This window comes from Anolis sagrei, chromosome 4 (genome assembly GCF_037176765.1).
Source record: "Anolis sagrei isolate rAnoSag1 chromosome 4, rAnoSag1.mat, whole genome shotgun sequence".
Classification (NCBI taxonomy): domain Eukaryota; kingdom Metazoa; phylum Chordata; class Lepidosauria; order Squamata; family Dactyloidae; genus Anolis; species Anolis sagrei.
In genome coordinates, this window is record NC_090024.1 from 174,525,746 (window position 1) to 174,539,966 (window position 14,221).

At 37.2% G+C, this 14,221-nt stretch overlaps 1 protein-coding gene across 1 annotated transcript in view; it reads left to right on the forward strand.

Annotated features, from left to right (window-relative positions):
- The window catches only part of FAF1 (Fas associated factor 1), a 212,434-nt gene that overhangs the window by 2,697 nt on the left and 195,516 nt on the right, over positions 1–14,221 (forward strand). Inside the window, exon 2 of the mRNA XM_060773485.2 lies at positions 12,192–12,260. Coding sequence (XP_060629468.1) covers positions 12,192–12,260 — 69 coding nt within the window. The remainder of the gene's footprint in view (positions 1–12,191; positions 12,261–14,221) is intronic.

Consider the following 14,221-nt stretch of genomic DNA (forward strand, 5'->3'; position numbering starts at 1 on the left):
TTTCTTACAATATACTTGCCCATGATATTGAAATAGGCAGGCATGTTTGTAATGGGATGAACTCCTGTGTAAAACACAGATAGCATTACATCTTTAATGAAAAATCATGTGATAAAGTTTTAATTAGTGCTTTTGAGTTGAGCGTAAAACACAGTATCTAAAGCAGGGGTCCTCAAACTAGAGCCTGGAGACCGGATACAGCCCTCCAAGGTCATTTACCCAGCCCTTGCTCAGGGTCAGCCCAGGTCTGAAACAACTTGAAAGCACAACAACAACAACAACAACAATCCTATCTCATCAACCAAAAGCAGGCCCACACTTCCCATTGAAATACTAATAAGTTTATATTTGTTAAAATTGTTCTTCATTTTAACTATTGTATTGTTTTTAAGGGGTTTTTTTGCACTACAAATAAGATATCTGCACTGTGCATAGGAATTCATTCATGTTTTATTCAAATTATAATCCGGCCCTCCAACAGTTTGAGGGACAGCGACCTCTGGTCCTCTGTTTAAAAAGTTTGAGGACCCCTGATTTAAAGCTTTGTGTTTAATAATTTAAAACGTAATTTTGCTTTTCCCGCTTGCTCTGTATCAATACAAATAATTTAAAGATAAGATTTTAGAAAGATGTAATTCTCTTTTTAGTGGGATGCTAAATGGGTACATATTTATTAGGCAACATGTCAAATCCGATACTGCAAACATAACTGGTAAAAGGAAATGACTAATTCAGTGATCCTCATCTAGATTATAAATAAATTTACTATTATTGGTATAATTCAGAAGATGAGAGAAATCCATCTAATATCATGCAAGAGCGCAGTCCTCTGTACACTTACTCTGAGTGTAGCTGTACAAAATTGAACAACATGTGCTGTTGAAGCTGTTAGGACAATGTCCTCGCTTAAAATGGTCATACCTGTGATGGTAAGTTGTACATGTATATTTTGAAATGTTAAGAAATGCAAATTCCTTTTCTTTTAGATGTGAGGAAGGGCATTATTACAATCTCAAAAACATTACCTATAGAAGTGTCTTTTGAGAGTACTTTGTACTTCTCTTGTCATTGCCAGTACTTAAAATAGTAGTTAATTATATGGTGTATTACAGTTAATATTTGCTTCCATTATATTAAACATTCACTTTCTTTGATATGCATAATCACATTTTTATGATTAGAAGAATCCGAACTTTGCTAATTATTTTGGGAAACTTGTAGAAACTCAGGATTTTTTCATCTTCCTATGGCAAGTCAAGCCTAAATTTCAGATTGAAGTTCAATTTAATAAAAGAAAATTTTAATGTCTACTTGTATTAAATCTTGTGTGCCATAAATGAAGAGTTCAGAATGTGCAGACATCACATCAATTTATTTGTTTATTTACCATATTTGTACCCCCAACCTTCTCAACCTGAAGGGGACTCAGAGTGGCCTGTGTGTGTGTGTGTGTATATATATATATATATATATATATATATATAAATAGGCAACAATTAGATGATAACTCAAAATAGACAGGAGAGTGTTTCTGTACATTATTATTATTATTATTATTATTATTATTTAAAATTCATTGTTAAAACTGGGTTCTTGATCTAAAAACTGTACACACCATAATGTACATTGTGTTTTGGATGAAAATTTTAAATACATGTAGGTAAGTTGTGATGCCTTAATTTCTTCAAGCTGCCATAATTAAGTTTTTTTCAGGTTAAAACATAATTTTAAAGCTAGCAGTAATAGTTTTTGAATTGTGCTGTGGGTTCATAAACTTATTAAGGTTCGAAAATTAATGGCACATCGCTATTTAGTACTGTTATGTCCTGATTTAACATGCAACCCTATACATGTTTGCTTGGGAATAAGGTTCACTGAACACAGGTGAATATATTTTTAGAAAACATGCATAGGGTTTGTTGAAAGCTTTCATGGACGGAATCACTGGAGGTGTTGTGTAGCTAGAACACAGCAATAAAGCCTGGAAACTACACAACATTAGTATGCATAGGGTTCTTCTGTATTTTTCAGGCGCTAATGTTGAGTCCTTCATTTTGTGTAATATCCTTACAGATCTATATTTTCTGATCTTCAAGCTCATTCAGGTAGACATCATTACCATTTTGCAAATTGTATAAAAATAATACATTGCGATTGAAATTAAGGTCACCCAAGGTCATCTACATTTTAACATGAAGTAATATTTTCTTTGCTATAAGCTCCATTGATTTCCAAGTATATATAACTGGGATCACTGCCTTCTTGAGCAAGCCTACAGTTGTGTGTTCATATCAATTGAATAATTTTCACTGAACCAAGAGGGATTTACTTATGAATAGACATGCATATTTGCGCTGCAGGTTGACCTAAAGTGGAAGCTGAAGCTACAATCCATATTATCAGTTGTTTGATTGCAGCAGGATTTGATTTTGCTCTTTGGATGTTATTTAGATATTTGTAGAAATTGAAATATAATTGAAATATAATTGAAATATAATTGAAATATAAGTATTGTACTTGCCCTTGTTTTGGTTGTACAACTTCTAGGATTAACATGTGTTTGGTTGCCATGTGTTGTGGGAATCCTGAGACCTTTGTCTTTCTTGCTGACTGAACAAGGAATGTGCTGAGTTAATGCTGTAGCTTGCACAGCAATCTTTTGCAAATAGTGTGCATAACATTTCATGTCCTGTTATTTCCCCCCTCTATTTGAAACATTCAAGTTGTCTTGACAGTATTTCCTTCTGTATGAACCCTTATAGAATATGGGTTTTTTTGGAGCTCAGATTTTATTTAGTCATATTTTTCCTCCTGTACAAACTCTTATAGGATGCGTTTTTGTAACTGATAAATTTCACAGAAACTTTACTTAGTATAACTACTTATGCCCTGTTTCACCCCCAGTATGGGATTCAAGGCAGTTTGGGAAAAACAAAGTGTAGCCAAAAGCATAAAAAAAACCATTTCATAAACATGTCTATTAAAATACTTTTTAATGGAAAAATATCTAATAGAAATATTTAAATTATTTGAAATATAAAAGAACTATCAATTTGTATGGGAAATCTGTCATGGGGTTTTCTTGGCAAGATTTGTCTAAAATTTTGGCAAAATAAAACAAATCACACTACCAACAATTAGATCTTTTTCGACTTGGAAGGCAGGAAACTTGGTTGCAATGTGTACCCAATCTAACATCTTGGCAATGTAGTCACGCGAATTAGCTTTATATGATTTAGTTAAAGTTAGGTGCTTTTATTGACTGTACTGGGACATTGTGAAATGCAGATGTAATGTTTCCATTGACACCTGTAGAATTTTAAAATTCTTAAATTTGACTTAATTATGCTATTGATTTAGTCTGAAGATTGCTATGGGACTGAACTTTTGTCAGACATGAAGATCTAAAAAGAATGTATGTTTAATAACTTATCTTCATAATTGTCAGTTTCGTGATTTTAAGAAACCAAGTATGATCTTAGCCACTTTTCTTATGAGTACTAAACTCAATTAGATTTGGTATTTGTTATGCAATGTTGGTCAGTCTTAATTTGAAACCAGACTGTACTTTTCCATGTGACAGAAATGTAAATGAATAGATCCTTAGTTTGATTACATCTTAGCTGTGTGATTTGTCTGGCAGGCATGGCTGGTGGCATGTTACGAACCTAACAGCGTATTTGCAAAGAGTCTAGTTGAAGTTAAGTTCTTTAAAAGTCTGATTGACTTAAATGAAGTTGTCAAATCCAAACAACAGACAGGAAAGACAACTGATGTCATCATCTTGCTGCAGTCTGTATCCAGGTCAGGGTTGTTTTAATGCAGTGTCATCCTGTGCTTCTAATAGTTGTGTGCCATCAATTGTTCTTGTCTTCCAGTGATTGTATGCGAAATCTGTCACGGGGTTTCTTGGAAAGATTTGTTCAGAGAGGGCTTGCTTTTGTCTTCCTCCTAGGCTGAGAGGGTGTAACTTGTCCAAGATCAAACAGTGGGTGAGCAGTGATTTGAACCCTGTTCACCAGACTTAATTCAATGCTTAAGGAACTACGTCACACGGCTGTTTCGTAATCTGTGGTCAGGGAACACATGGCCCTGACCAATATGTTGTTGGACAGCAATTCCCAACATCCCTTAACTTTGTTTTACTGGCAGGATATAATAGGAGATGCAGTCCAACATTATCTGGAGATTATCTGGACATGTTATCTTCCCTCTTTTTAATTCACAATAGGCTTCATTCTCTCTCTCTTCCTCCACTCCCCACATTGTTCTTTCAAATCCATTCCCTCTCTGAGTACTGAGGAATATTCCACAACAGATGCAGTAATGGTAACAAATAACTTCTGGACCCAGAGCCAGATATTATTTGTCATTTACTTGCTTTAAACTTGTTTGACTGCCTTAATCCCCATCCAGGCAGATGAAAACCAATTTCAATTGAATACTTCAGTGTGGAGTATTTGCTGGTCCCAGTGAGAATATCAGTGTATTGTGGGTTATAAAACTACTTTATGTCCACGTGCATTTGTGGATGCAGAATTAAGTGCATTCCACATTATCCAAAGCTAGAAAACACATGTTTGCATGAAATGGAGCATTTGTCAGTCTTCCTTGTTGAGGGAAAAATATAACTAGTACAGCTCTAATGAACATCAGATGCTTCCCCGCCTCATCTATTTTCTAATACACGCATATGGTTGAAGCTACTAGTCTGTTTACTCTTCGGGTGACAATGTCATATAATACTTATTTTCAAGTCTTTTATAGGTCTAGTTATGTGTCAGTTCTGCTATAGAGTGTGACTGAGGAACAAAAATGAAGTTATTTTAAATTAGATTACGAATATTTGTATGCACTAGCTATGTTTTTGATTTGTAATGATTCATTTGAAGTCCTGAACCGGTGCCTGGCCGCTGTAATGGTCTGGATGAGGGCGAACAAACTGAAATTAAATCCAGACAAGACAGAGGTACTCCTGGTCAGTCGCAAGGCCGAGCAGGGTATAGGGTTACAGCCTGTGCTGGACGGGGTCGCACTCCCCTTGAAGGCGCAGGTTCGCAGCTTGGGTGTGACCCTGGACTCATCGCTGAGCCTGGATCCCCAGGTTTCAGCGGTGACCAGGGGAGCATTTGCACAGCTTAGGCTTGTGCGCCAGCTGCGCCCGTACCTTGGGAAGTCTGACTTGGCCACGGTGGTACATGCTTTGGTCACATCCCGCCTCGACTACTGCAACGCTCTCTACGTGGGGCTGCCCTTGAAGACGGCCCGGAAGCTTCAGCTAGTCCAGCGCGCGGCAGCCATGTTGTTAACAGGAGCAGGACGCAGGGAGCGTACTACGCCCTTGTTGTCCCAGCTCCACTGGCTGCCGATTTGCTACCGGGCCCAATTTAAGGTGCTGGTGTTATCCTACAAAGCCCTAAACGGTTCCGGCCCAAAATACCTTGCGGACCGCATCTCGGCCTACGAGCCCACGAGGACCTTGAGATCATCTGGGGAGGCCCTTCTCTCGGTCCCGCCTGCCTCACAGGCACGCCTGGCGGGGACGAGAGAGCGGGCCTTCTCGGTGGTGGCCCCCCGGCTATGGAACTCCCTCCCTGCTGAAATTAGACAGGCGCCCTCCCTTATGGCCTTTCGTAAGGGCCTGAAAACATGGCTTTTCGAGATGGCCTTCAACTGAGTGCTATGTGATTGGAAATGACGACCGGAATGGACTATGACTATGAGATTGATTATGACCCCATGATAAGACGAAGCGGATTTTTAGTATAATTAGATGTTATGTATTAGTAGAACATTGTTTTGTTATCTTGACTTAGTGTAAATTGTCTTTTCTATGTTTTTGTACACCGCCACGAGTCGCCCTAGGGCTGAGAGCGGCGGTTAATAAGTGCAAGTAATAAATAAATAATAAATAAATAATATTTATAGATAGGACTGAACCGTAATTATCGGATATGTGATATATTCTGAAGAAGAAGTGCCTCCATCACTCAGTACAGGCAGCCCCCAAGTTACGAACAAGATAGGGTCTGTAGGTTTGTTCTTAAGTTGAATTAAGTCGAAACAGATACACTTTAAAAGTGTAATTCCAGCCAAAAATGTGTATTTTTAAGCTTTGGATAGCACAGAAAAGGGTTAACATCCGTGTTGTCTTTACTTGGTTGTCTGTGCCCCTATTCAGACAATTTCACCTCACTTTCTCTATGATAATTGAAACAAGGATTTGTGAGAAAGCTTGAGTAGATACACCTTTTCCCCATGATAATTCTTTCAGTAGTGAATTTCTGTTCTGAGGGGTAGAGTGTTCTCATTTTCTGTTGTCTCACCTCCATTCTTAATTATGAGTTGATTGTAAGTCAGATGCTTGTAACTTGGGACTGTCTGTATAACATCCATTTAGACCTGCTGAGAAAATATCGTATTCATTTCAATTTTCCGTATTTTTTCCAAATGCATTCAAGGCAACTTCTACCACATTTTAGAAGCATCATTTTTATTCTTTAAAGTGCTACAACCAGACTTTTAAATGTAAGTGATGTGAAAAATACCTGAAACAAGGTGGAAATCCTAGTTGTGTAAATTATTAATTTAATAACATATGCTAGATTTCAATGGGCATTCTGCTTTCATGTACTGAGAAAGAGAGAAACAACAGGAAAATTAAGTTTTGAAACAATGAATCAACACTAAAGCTTTAAAACAATGAATGTGTCACAACACCAACTCATTAATTATGTGCGTTTTATAATATATAACAAATTTACTTCAAACATTTCTATATCACCCTTTATCCCATGACATTCCAATACACCTTGTCCCCGAGTTACAAACATCTGACTTACAAGCGACTGACAGTTAAGAACAAGGGTGAGACAACAGGAAGTGAGAGAAATGTAACCCTCGGAAGGGAAATTCACTCCTGAAAGAGTTATCATAGAGGAAAAGGTGAATCAACTCAATACTTGTTTCCACAACAAGCCAATTTTTTTCAAAATCCAGTTATGACAGGATCCTGGCATGCATTGTCATGTTTTTCTTCTTGTAATCACTGTGTTGTCATTCCATTATTCAAATTCAGTAATTTCTTATGCTTCTGTCACCATAAACTGAGATTGCCTTACCATTATAATCATTTGTGCCTTTTTTGTAGTTTTCAATCTCCTGTGGCCTTGTTACTCCAGATTCAGCATGACATTGCGTTACTGTTGCTTAACTGTGAGTTTAGCTCATTTGAGTACAGTAGCTTTTTAAAAAGTGAAGAACACTGGGAAATATGTGTAAAAAGATACTCGAATACATTCCACTATCGTATTGGATGCGTAGCCGGTCACTGACCAAATTATACCCTTAATCAATTGATCAGATCAATTTTTGAATAAAACAGTAATTGAGTAAAACCAATAACTGTTTATTTGTGTCAAGGTTATAAATAAAAACATCACTATAGCAGAGACGTTTCCTTCCTATGTGTTTGAAGATATAGTTATTTGGGAGTAAGCCATGTTGGACTCTGTATTATTACCAGAAGTTTCTAACTAAAAATTTCCATCAGAAAAAAATAGTCCTAAGAGCATGTTCAGGAGCCCCCAGTGGCGCAGTGGGTTAAAGCACTGAGCTGCTGAGCTTGTTGATCGAAAGGTCGCAGGTTCGATTCCGGGGGGTGGCGTGAGCTTCTGCTGTCAGCCCTAGCTTCTGCCAACCTAGCAGTTCGAAAACATGCAAATGTGAGTAGATCAGTAGGTACCGCTCTGGCGGGAAGGTAACGGCGCTCCATGCAGTCATGCCAGCCACATGACCTTGGAGGTGTCTACGGACAACGCTGGCTCTTCGTCTTAGAAATGGAGATGAGCACCACACCCCAGAGTCAGACATGACTGGACTTAATGTCAGGGGACTACCTTTACCTTAAGAGCATGTTCAAAACTTGAAAAAGAGGGAGCTGAGGCCTTTATCATTGGAGGTATATTCTTGGTGGACAACTTGCTAATCCTTGTTCACCATTTTTTAAAATACTCTTTTTTCTGAACCCTCTAAAATGACTAAACCTTAGACTGGAAGGAAGGCAACCTTTGGCTCTCCAGATATTCTCATTTTTAACTCTCATAAGTCTCCTTTGGAATAGCCAAGTACCAAAACTTGTGGGAATTTTGGACCAAAGCTCCTGGAGGACCAAATGTTCCTCACCTTCATTAATTCAATTGCCTGGAAAACAAGGATATTCTGAGGTCAGTGTACATTAGGTTGCGGCTTAAATACTGCTGCTGTAGTTCCCCACCATTGTCTCCTTTTCTGTGTATAAGGTCATTGCATTTAAAATAAATTATTGCAGCAACAAGTTATATTTATTTTATAAAATGTCCAACACACCACTCGAATGCTAAGAAACAGATGTTCATTATTCTTCAGTTGCTCTTCATTATCAGGAAATCTTTATGAAACCATATTTAAGGTTGCTGCTCATGCTCAGTATTTATACTCCTGTTTGCAGTGGTATTCTCATAACTACCAACTGCAACTTTTCCATTAGAAATAAGAAGAAACAGAAGCCCATTAAATAAAAACCAATGGCCATGCTGAACTGATGCTCTCCATATGCACGCCTTCTTTGTAACAGCAAGGGGAAAATATTTTATAAAGAAGCAGAATGGTTTTGAATCAGTGTGTCTGTTATTTGGGGGCAGCCTTGAAAATCTATTCAAACCAGTTGTTTCATTTTTAAAAATCCTTACAGCTGTACCTCTTAAAATGTATGTTTGATACTTTATTCTTACCAAGATTGTTGTTTGAGAGTCAATGGCGCAGTAGAAGTTGTTACTTGAATTTTTTAAAAATAAAAAGCCCACAGTATTATTACCGTAACAAATGGAGAATGATTGCTGATAGTGGGGACATATGACAATACTGTTTATGCTACAACCCTATACTTGCTTTGAAGTCAGGCCCGTAGCCAGGATTTTTATTCGGGGGGGGGGGGGGCTGAGTCTAAGTGAAAGAGGGTCTACCCTAGCAAACCTTTTGTATCATTACCCCAATACCCCCCATGCATATGAGATATATTGAGCATGGTGATCAGATCATGATATGAATAAACATAACAGTTTAATTAATGTACCAGTAAGGCCTACTCGCGGACCACCATGAGAATTTCGGGGGGGGGGGGGGCTGAAGCCCCCCATGCCTCCCCCCCCCCCCAGTTACATGCCTGTTGGGAGTGAAACCAAATGGATACAGTGTATAGAACTGCACTCTCAATATAATTTGACATGTTGCCTCTATAATATTGATTATTTATTTATTGCATATACTGTACAGCGAACAACTACAGTATGTGGTATTAAGGATGGTATGGCATGCAGGTATAAGGCTGCATTTGAAGATGGCTTATGTAAGGTGCTATAGGGGTGTCATTATCTCTCTATTAGCCTACTGGTTTATAGTACTATGAAAATATATGAGGATTTTCATTCTTTTTTTTTTTAAAAACCCATATGTACCGTAATTTTATTTTATGCCTTGATATTATTGAAAACCTTTAATAGCTAATATCTAAAATTTAAACTTTTTTTAAGACCTGCCTGACATTATTACAGCCTTTGTTCTTCATTTAGCTAAGAACATGTACAGATACCTGTTGGGCATGGTGTGATTGGGATTTTGCGTGGTTGTGCCATTTTTAATGCATTTTAATGGTTTTTACATTTTATGGTTTGATGACACAAATAGTTTTATTGTTTTTAATATAAATCATGGCTCTAAAATACACTGGAACCTCTGCTTAAGAGTGTCCCAACTTAAGAGCATTTAAAGTTAAGAGCTGCTGGTCTGCCCAAGTTTCACTTTGACTTAAGAGCAGCATTTTTAGTTAAGGGCTAGTGCAAGAGGGAGTGCTAATTCAGGACTTTAGGACTTCCAGAGAGCAGCCTCCATGTCTCATGCCTCCACGCCGTGTGCTCTTGTCCACTCTAGGAGAGTGCTGTCTGTTTTGATCCTATCTGCTTCTAGGAACTTTGGGTTAGTTGATTTTGTGTGTTTTTATTCCTGGTATGTTTGGCTTCATGAAGAGAGGGAGGGGGAAAGAGCAAGAGAGGGAGGGAGGCTGGAATGAGTACAGTATGAAGAAAGTGATGCTTCTGCCTCTTTGCTTTGTGCTTCCTTGCCACAACTTTGTGCTTCTACCCTTTTAAAGTTGATGTTTCTTTTTTATTGCCCTGTGTGAATGTGCAGGGTTTGCCTTGCTGTTACACTGGCCAACACACATTTTGTTTCCTCAAATATGCTTCCTTGCTACAGCTTTGTGCTTCTACCATGTTAAAGTTGGTCTTTTTTTAATTGTCCCACGTGACTGTACATTTATACACAATTTCTTATTTATAAAGTACAGTTTCTTATTTTAAAAACACGTAACAAAAATGGGGCGGCGGCTGTTGCAGCACCGGAACTTTTAAAGGGAAATCTGCCTTGAGATAAGAGCATTTTGAGTTAATAGCTCAGTCACAGAACGAATGAAACTCTTAAGTCAAGGTATCACTGTATTGTTTTTTACGAAATCCCAAAGCAAACCTCGATTTTGCTGACGTGTAGGCATATCCTGCTGTAGCTGCAACCATTTCACAGATCCTCAGGTTCTCTCCAGCCCTTGTTTTGAGTTGTTCACCATGTTATATAAGGGACAATGCCATTTTACCACACTATGCATATAATAGGACTTGAACATCCATGGATATCATAGGCCCACTGTACTTGCTCACTAGAAAGATCAAAGCAATTGCTGTGTTTGCTTAAGGTATGCAGGAATATCCACACAAAACTGGGTGTTATCGGGTTGGTGCTTAGTGTGTTAAACTCAGTTCCACGGCTAGCTCAGGGCTATGTTATATCTTGTAGACTTTACATTCTGTGAATAGAAGGATGCCTTCCACTTCTAGAAGATGATTGATCTTCTAGAATTCTGGTGGAAGGTGTGATCCACCCCCCTTTCCTAATTCTTTCCCATGTAGGTGTTTTCATTATTTGAAAATCTACTTAGGAATATTCCTCTCCAACTTCTCAGGCAGATTTTCAGAATGACAATCACCCACAGATAAGGGGAGAACTAGCCAAATCGGTCGTTTTCATCCTTTCCTGAGGCAGGAACATCTAGTAGTATGTTTTCAATAAAACAGGTACAAATGTGACTGCTTCAGCATTTTTACTAAAGGCCAAATTAGAAATGCCACTATACAGTGGGGCCTTGGTATCCACTGGAGTCTGATTCTAAGGCCTATTGTGGACCCCAAAATCATTGAATGCTTAAGGTAAAGATAAAGGTTTCCCCTGACATTAAGTCTAGTTGTGTCCGATTGAGGAGTGATGCTCATCTCCATTTCTAAGCTGAAGAGCCAGTGTTGTCCATAGACGCCTCCAAAGTCATGTGGACTGTATGGAGTGCCGTTACTTTCCCACTGAAGTGGTACCTATTGATCTACTCACATTTGCATGTTTTCTAACTGCTAAGTTGGCAGTAATGGATACTTAGATCCCATTATATATAATGACATAGTAATTGAGTCCCTTATACACTACAATGAAAAAATAAAGGTTTGCTTTTTGGATTAAAAAATTCAAGTGATTAATGCTGGCTTAGTCAGTATGCTACTGCTCATATTTAACTGTTTATGTAGTCCCTTTGTAAAAATATCTGTGAAGAAAGAACACTTACTTGTGGCAGTCAAAAATCATGGTATGTTGGGATTGGTCATATTTCTGAACTGAGTATACATGTGTGAACAAACCTGCCAAGAGACATTCAGCAACTATGTTCTGAAAGCATTTTACAGTCCCTGCCTATAAAACATGAGCAGCAATTATCTCTTCATAGATATTGTTGTCTCAATCGATGGCTAAAATGATAAATGCCTTGCATAGGGAAAGGACTGTGTAAATGCTTAATAGCCATTAGACATATTAAATCAGCCCAGTGAACCTTAACATTTAACAAGAGGAGTAGAGGGTTTTCTCATTGTTCCCTTCCTATCCACAACAGCCTAAATATCTTGAAAGTATGCATTACAATCTAGTAAATTTGATAAAGTTTAATGTTTTGATTCTAGATATAAAGAGGATGTGTCTAACTATGAGAAACTACATTAGTTTAAATATGAAGGAATATTTGTTGGGAGTCTTTCTCAACTATATGTTTTTCTCTTTTAAAGGCATGTACTGGTATAGAAAACATTGATGAAGCTATTACCCTACTTGAGCAAAATAACTGGGATTTAGTGGTAAGTATTTATTTTTATATGTATGAGAGAGTGCAAAGAGAGGAATCGAAAAACAGAAAATATCTTGTCAAAATAGAATGATGAATGTCAATATATTAATCATGATTAACCAGCTTCTCTATAAAGCAGCATAATATTGAATGTAAATAGTAGCTAAGATTCTGCCTTGTTGCAATAAGTATATATAATACCATCAGACTTACATTAATCTTGTGTTGCACAGTCCTTATACCCTGAAGATAGTAGACCCTGTATGATTGTGGAAGCTAAACAGGGTCAGCCCTAGTGAATATTTGGATGGCAAACTGCCAATGAATGACAGGTGGCTATAGCCTATATTTCAGAGGGAGGAACTGGCAAAATCACCTGTGAATATTCCTTATCTAAGAAAGCTATGAAAGTCATGGGATTATCATGTTGACAAGCAACATGAAGGCACATACACATATATTGGATACCGCTGTAGCACAACATATACAGATCACTGCTAAATAAACATGGCTGACACCCTATTTCACAATTACAGTGTGTAATTTGATGGGCATCAGTATCAAGCAAATTATTTTAAGTCCAGATGATTCAGAGGCATATGTGAAAATAAGATATATTTGGTAAATACTTGAGTAAACATGAGTTGACTAAAGGGAAACTGTCACTTATAATGTTTTGAAGTAATCAGTAAGCATATGCCTACATCTCTTTGCTATTTTACTTTTCAAAGTATCTTTTCCAAAACTTTCTCAATGCTGAGTGATCATGGAACTGAAGAGAATGCATTTTTTCACGGGTCAGTTAAAGTTTTTTAAAAAAGAAACAGAGAGCAGTATAACATGTCACAATTGCAAATGGCAGCAGAAAGGAATAATGGCCAACTAATTTGTATTGCAAATTATATTCTTTAAACAAGCATTAAAATGTTGGAAACAATTGAAAAAAACACAAATCCATAGTACAGCCATGTAAAAATGAACAATGACATTTCTGTATTGAACCATGTGTTCATCCTATCACTGTTCTTTTTTCTTTTGTTGACTGAAGATCAATTATTTCATTTTTGATCATTTTCTACTTTCTTTTTCTGGACCTCATAATCAAGTAATAATTTCTCTTATTCTAAAATGACACCAAATGTATGTGGTTGTAGCATTTCTTCTATAATATTGCTAGGATGCATTATCTTATTGTTATATGTCAGAGAGAAAGTTGCTTCTCAGTTTTCAGTCCTTCTGTTTGTAGAATATTGAGTGATACGTTTCATACTATTACAAGGGTTTACTTTATTTGTAGAAGGATTTTTGTTTGGAGGATGGACTTTTTTTTGCCCCCAGAAGAGCTGTACAACATAATGATTACTTTTTTGTAATTCATCAGAAAAAAGTGATATTTGCAACATTTTTTTTTTTTTTGCTTTTTGATTGAAGAATTAGATACATTTTGGGGGATCGAGATCTTGCTTTCTCTTTTGCATACCACTACTCAATCAGTTTAATTTCTGGAATAATGATCAAATAGCAGCAGTTCAAATTTTATCAAAAACAGCAGAACACATCACATATGCCTCAGCTCTTACGATCTTCTGTACTGGTTTTCATTGTATCTCTGAAAGAAAAGCTTTTCCCTACCCCAAATACAAGTTTATTCTTTTTCTAGTAATTTTGCAAAGAGTGACATTTTAGTGTAGACACTCTCCAAGTGGTTATGATTACTTTCAAAAATATGGGGTTTGCTATTTGCTGAAATGTCTGTCTTACTGCTATATTTAACTTCTTTATCCTTTGTGCTGGCAGTGGTTCAAAGCAACTGTATGTTTGCAGTAAAGTCAGTGGTTTAGCGCACCTGTAAATGTGATGGCTTGCCGCTCCTCTTGAATGTTGGTTCTAAGGATCAGAAGACAAAAAGGCTCTGTACCCTGTTTTTATAATACTTGAGTTTCATAACTTAAAATTTTTATGGACAATCTA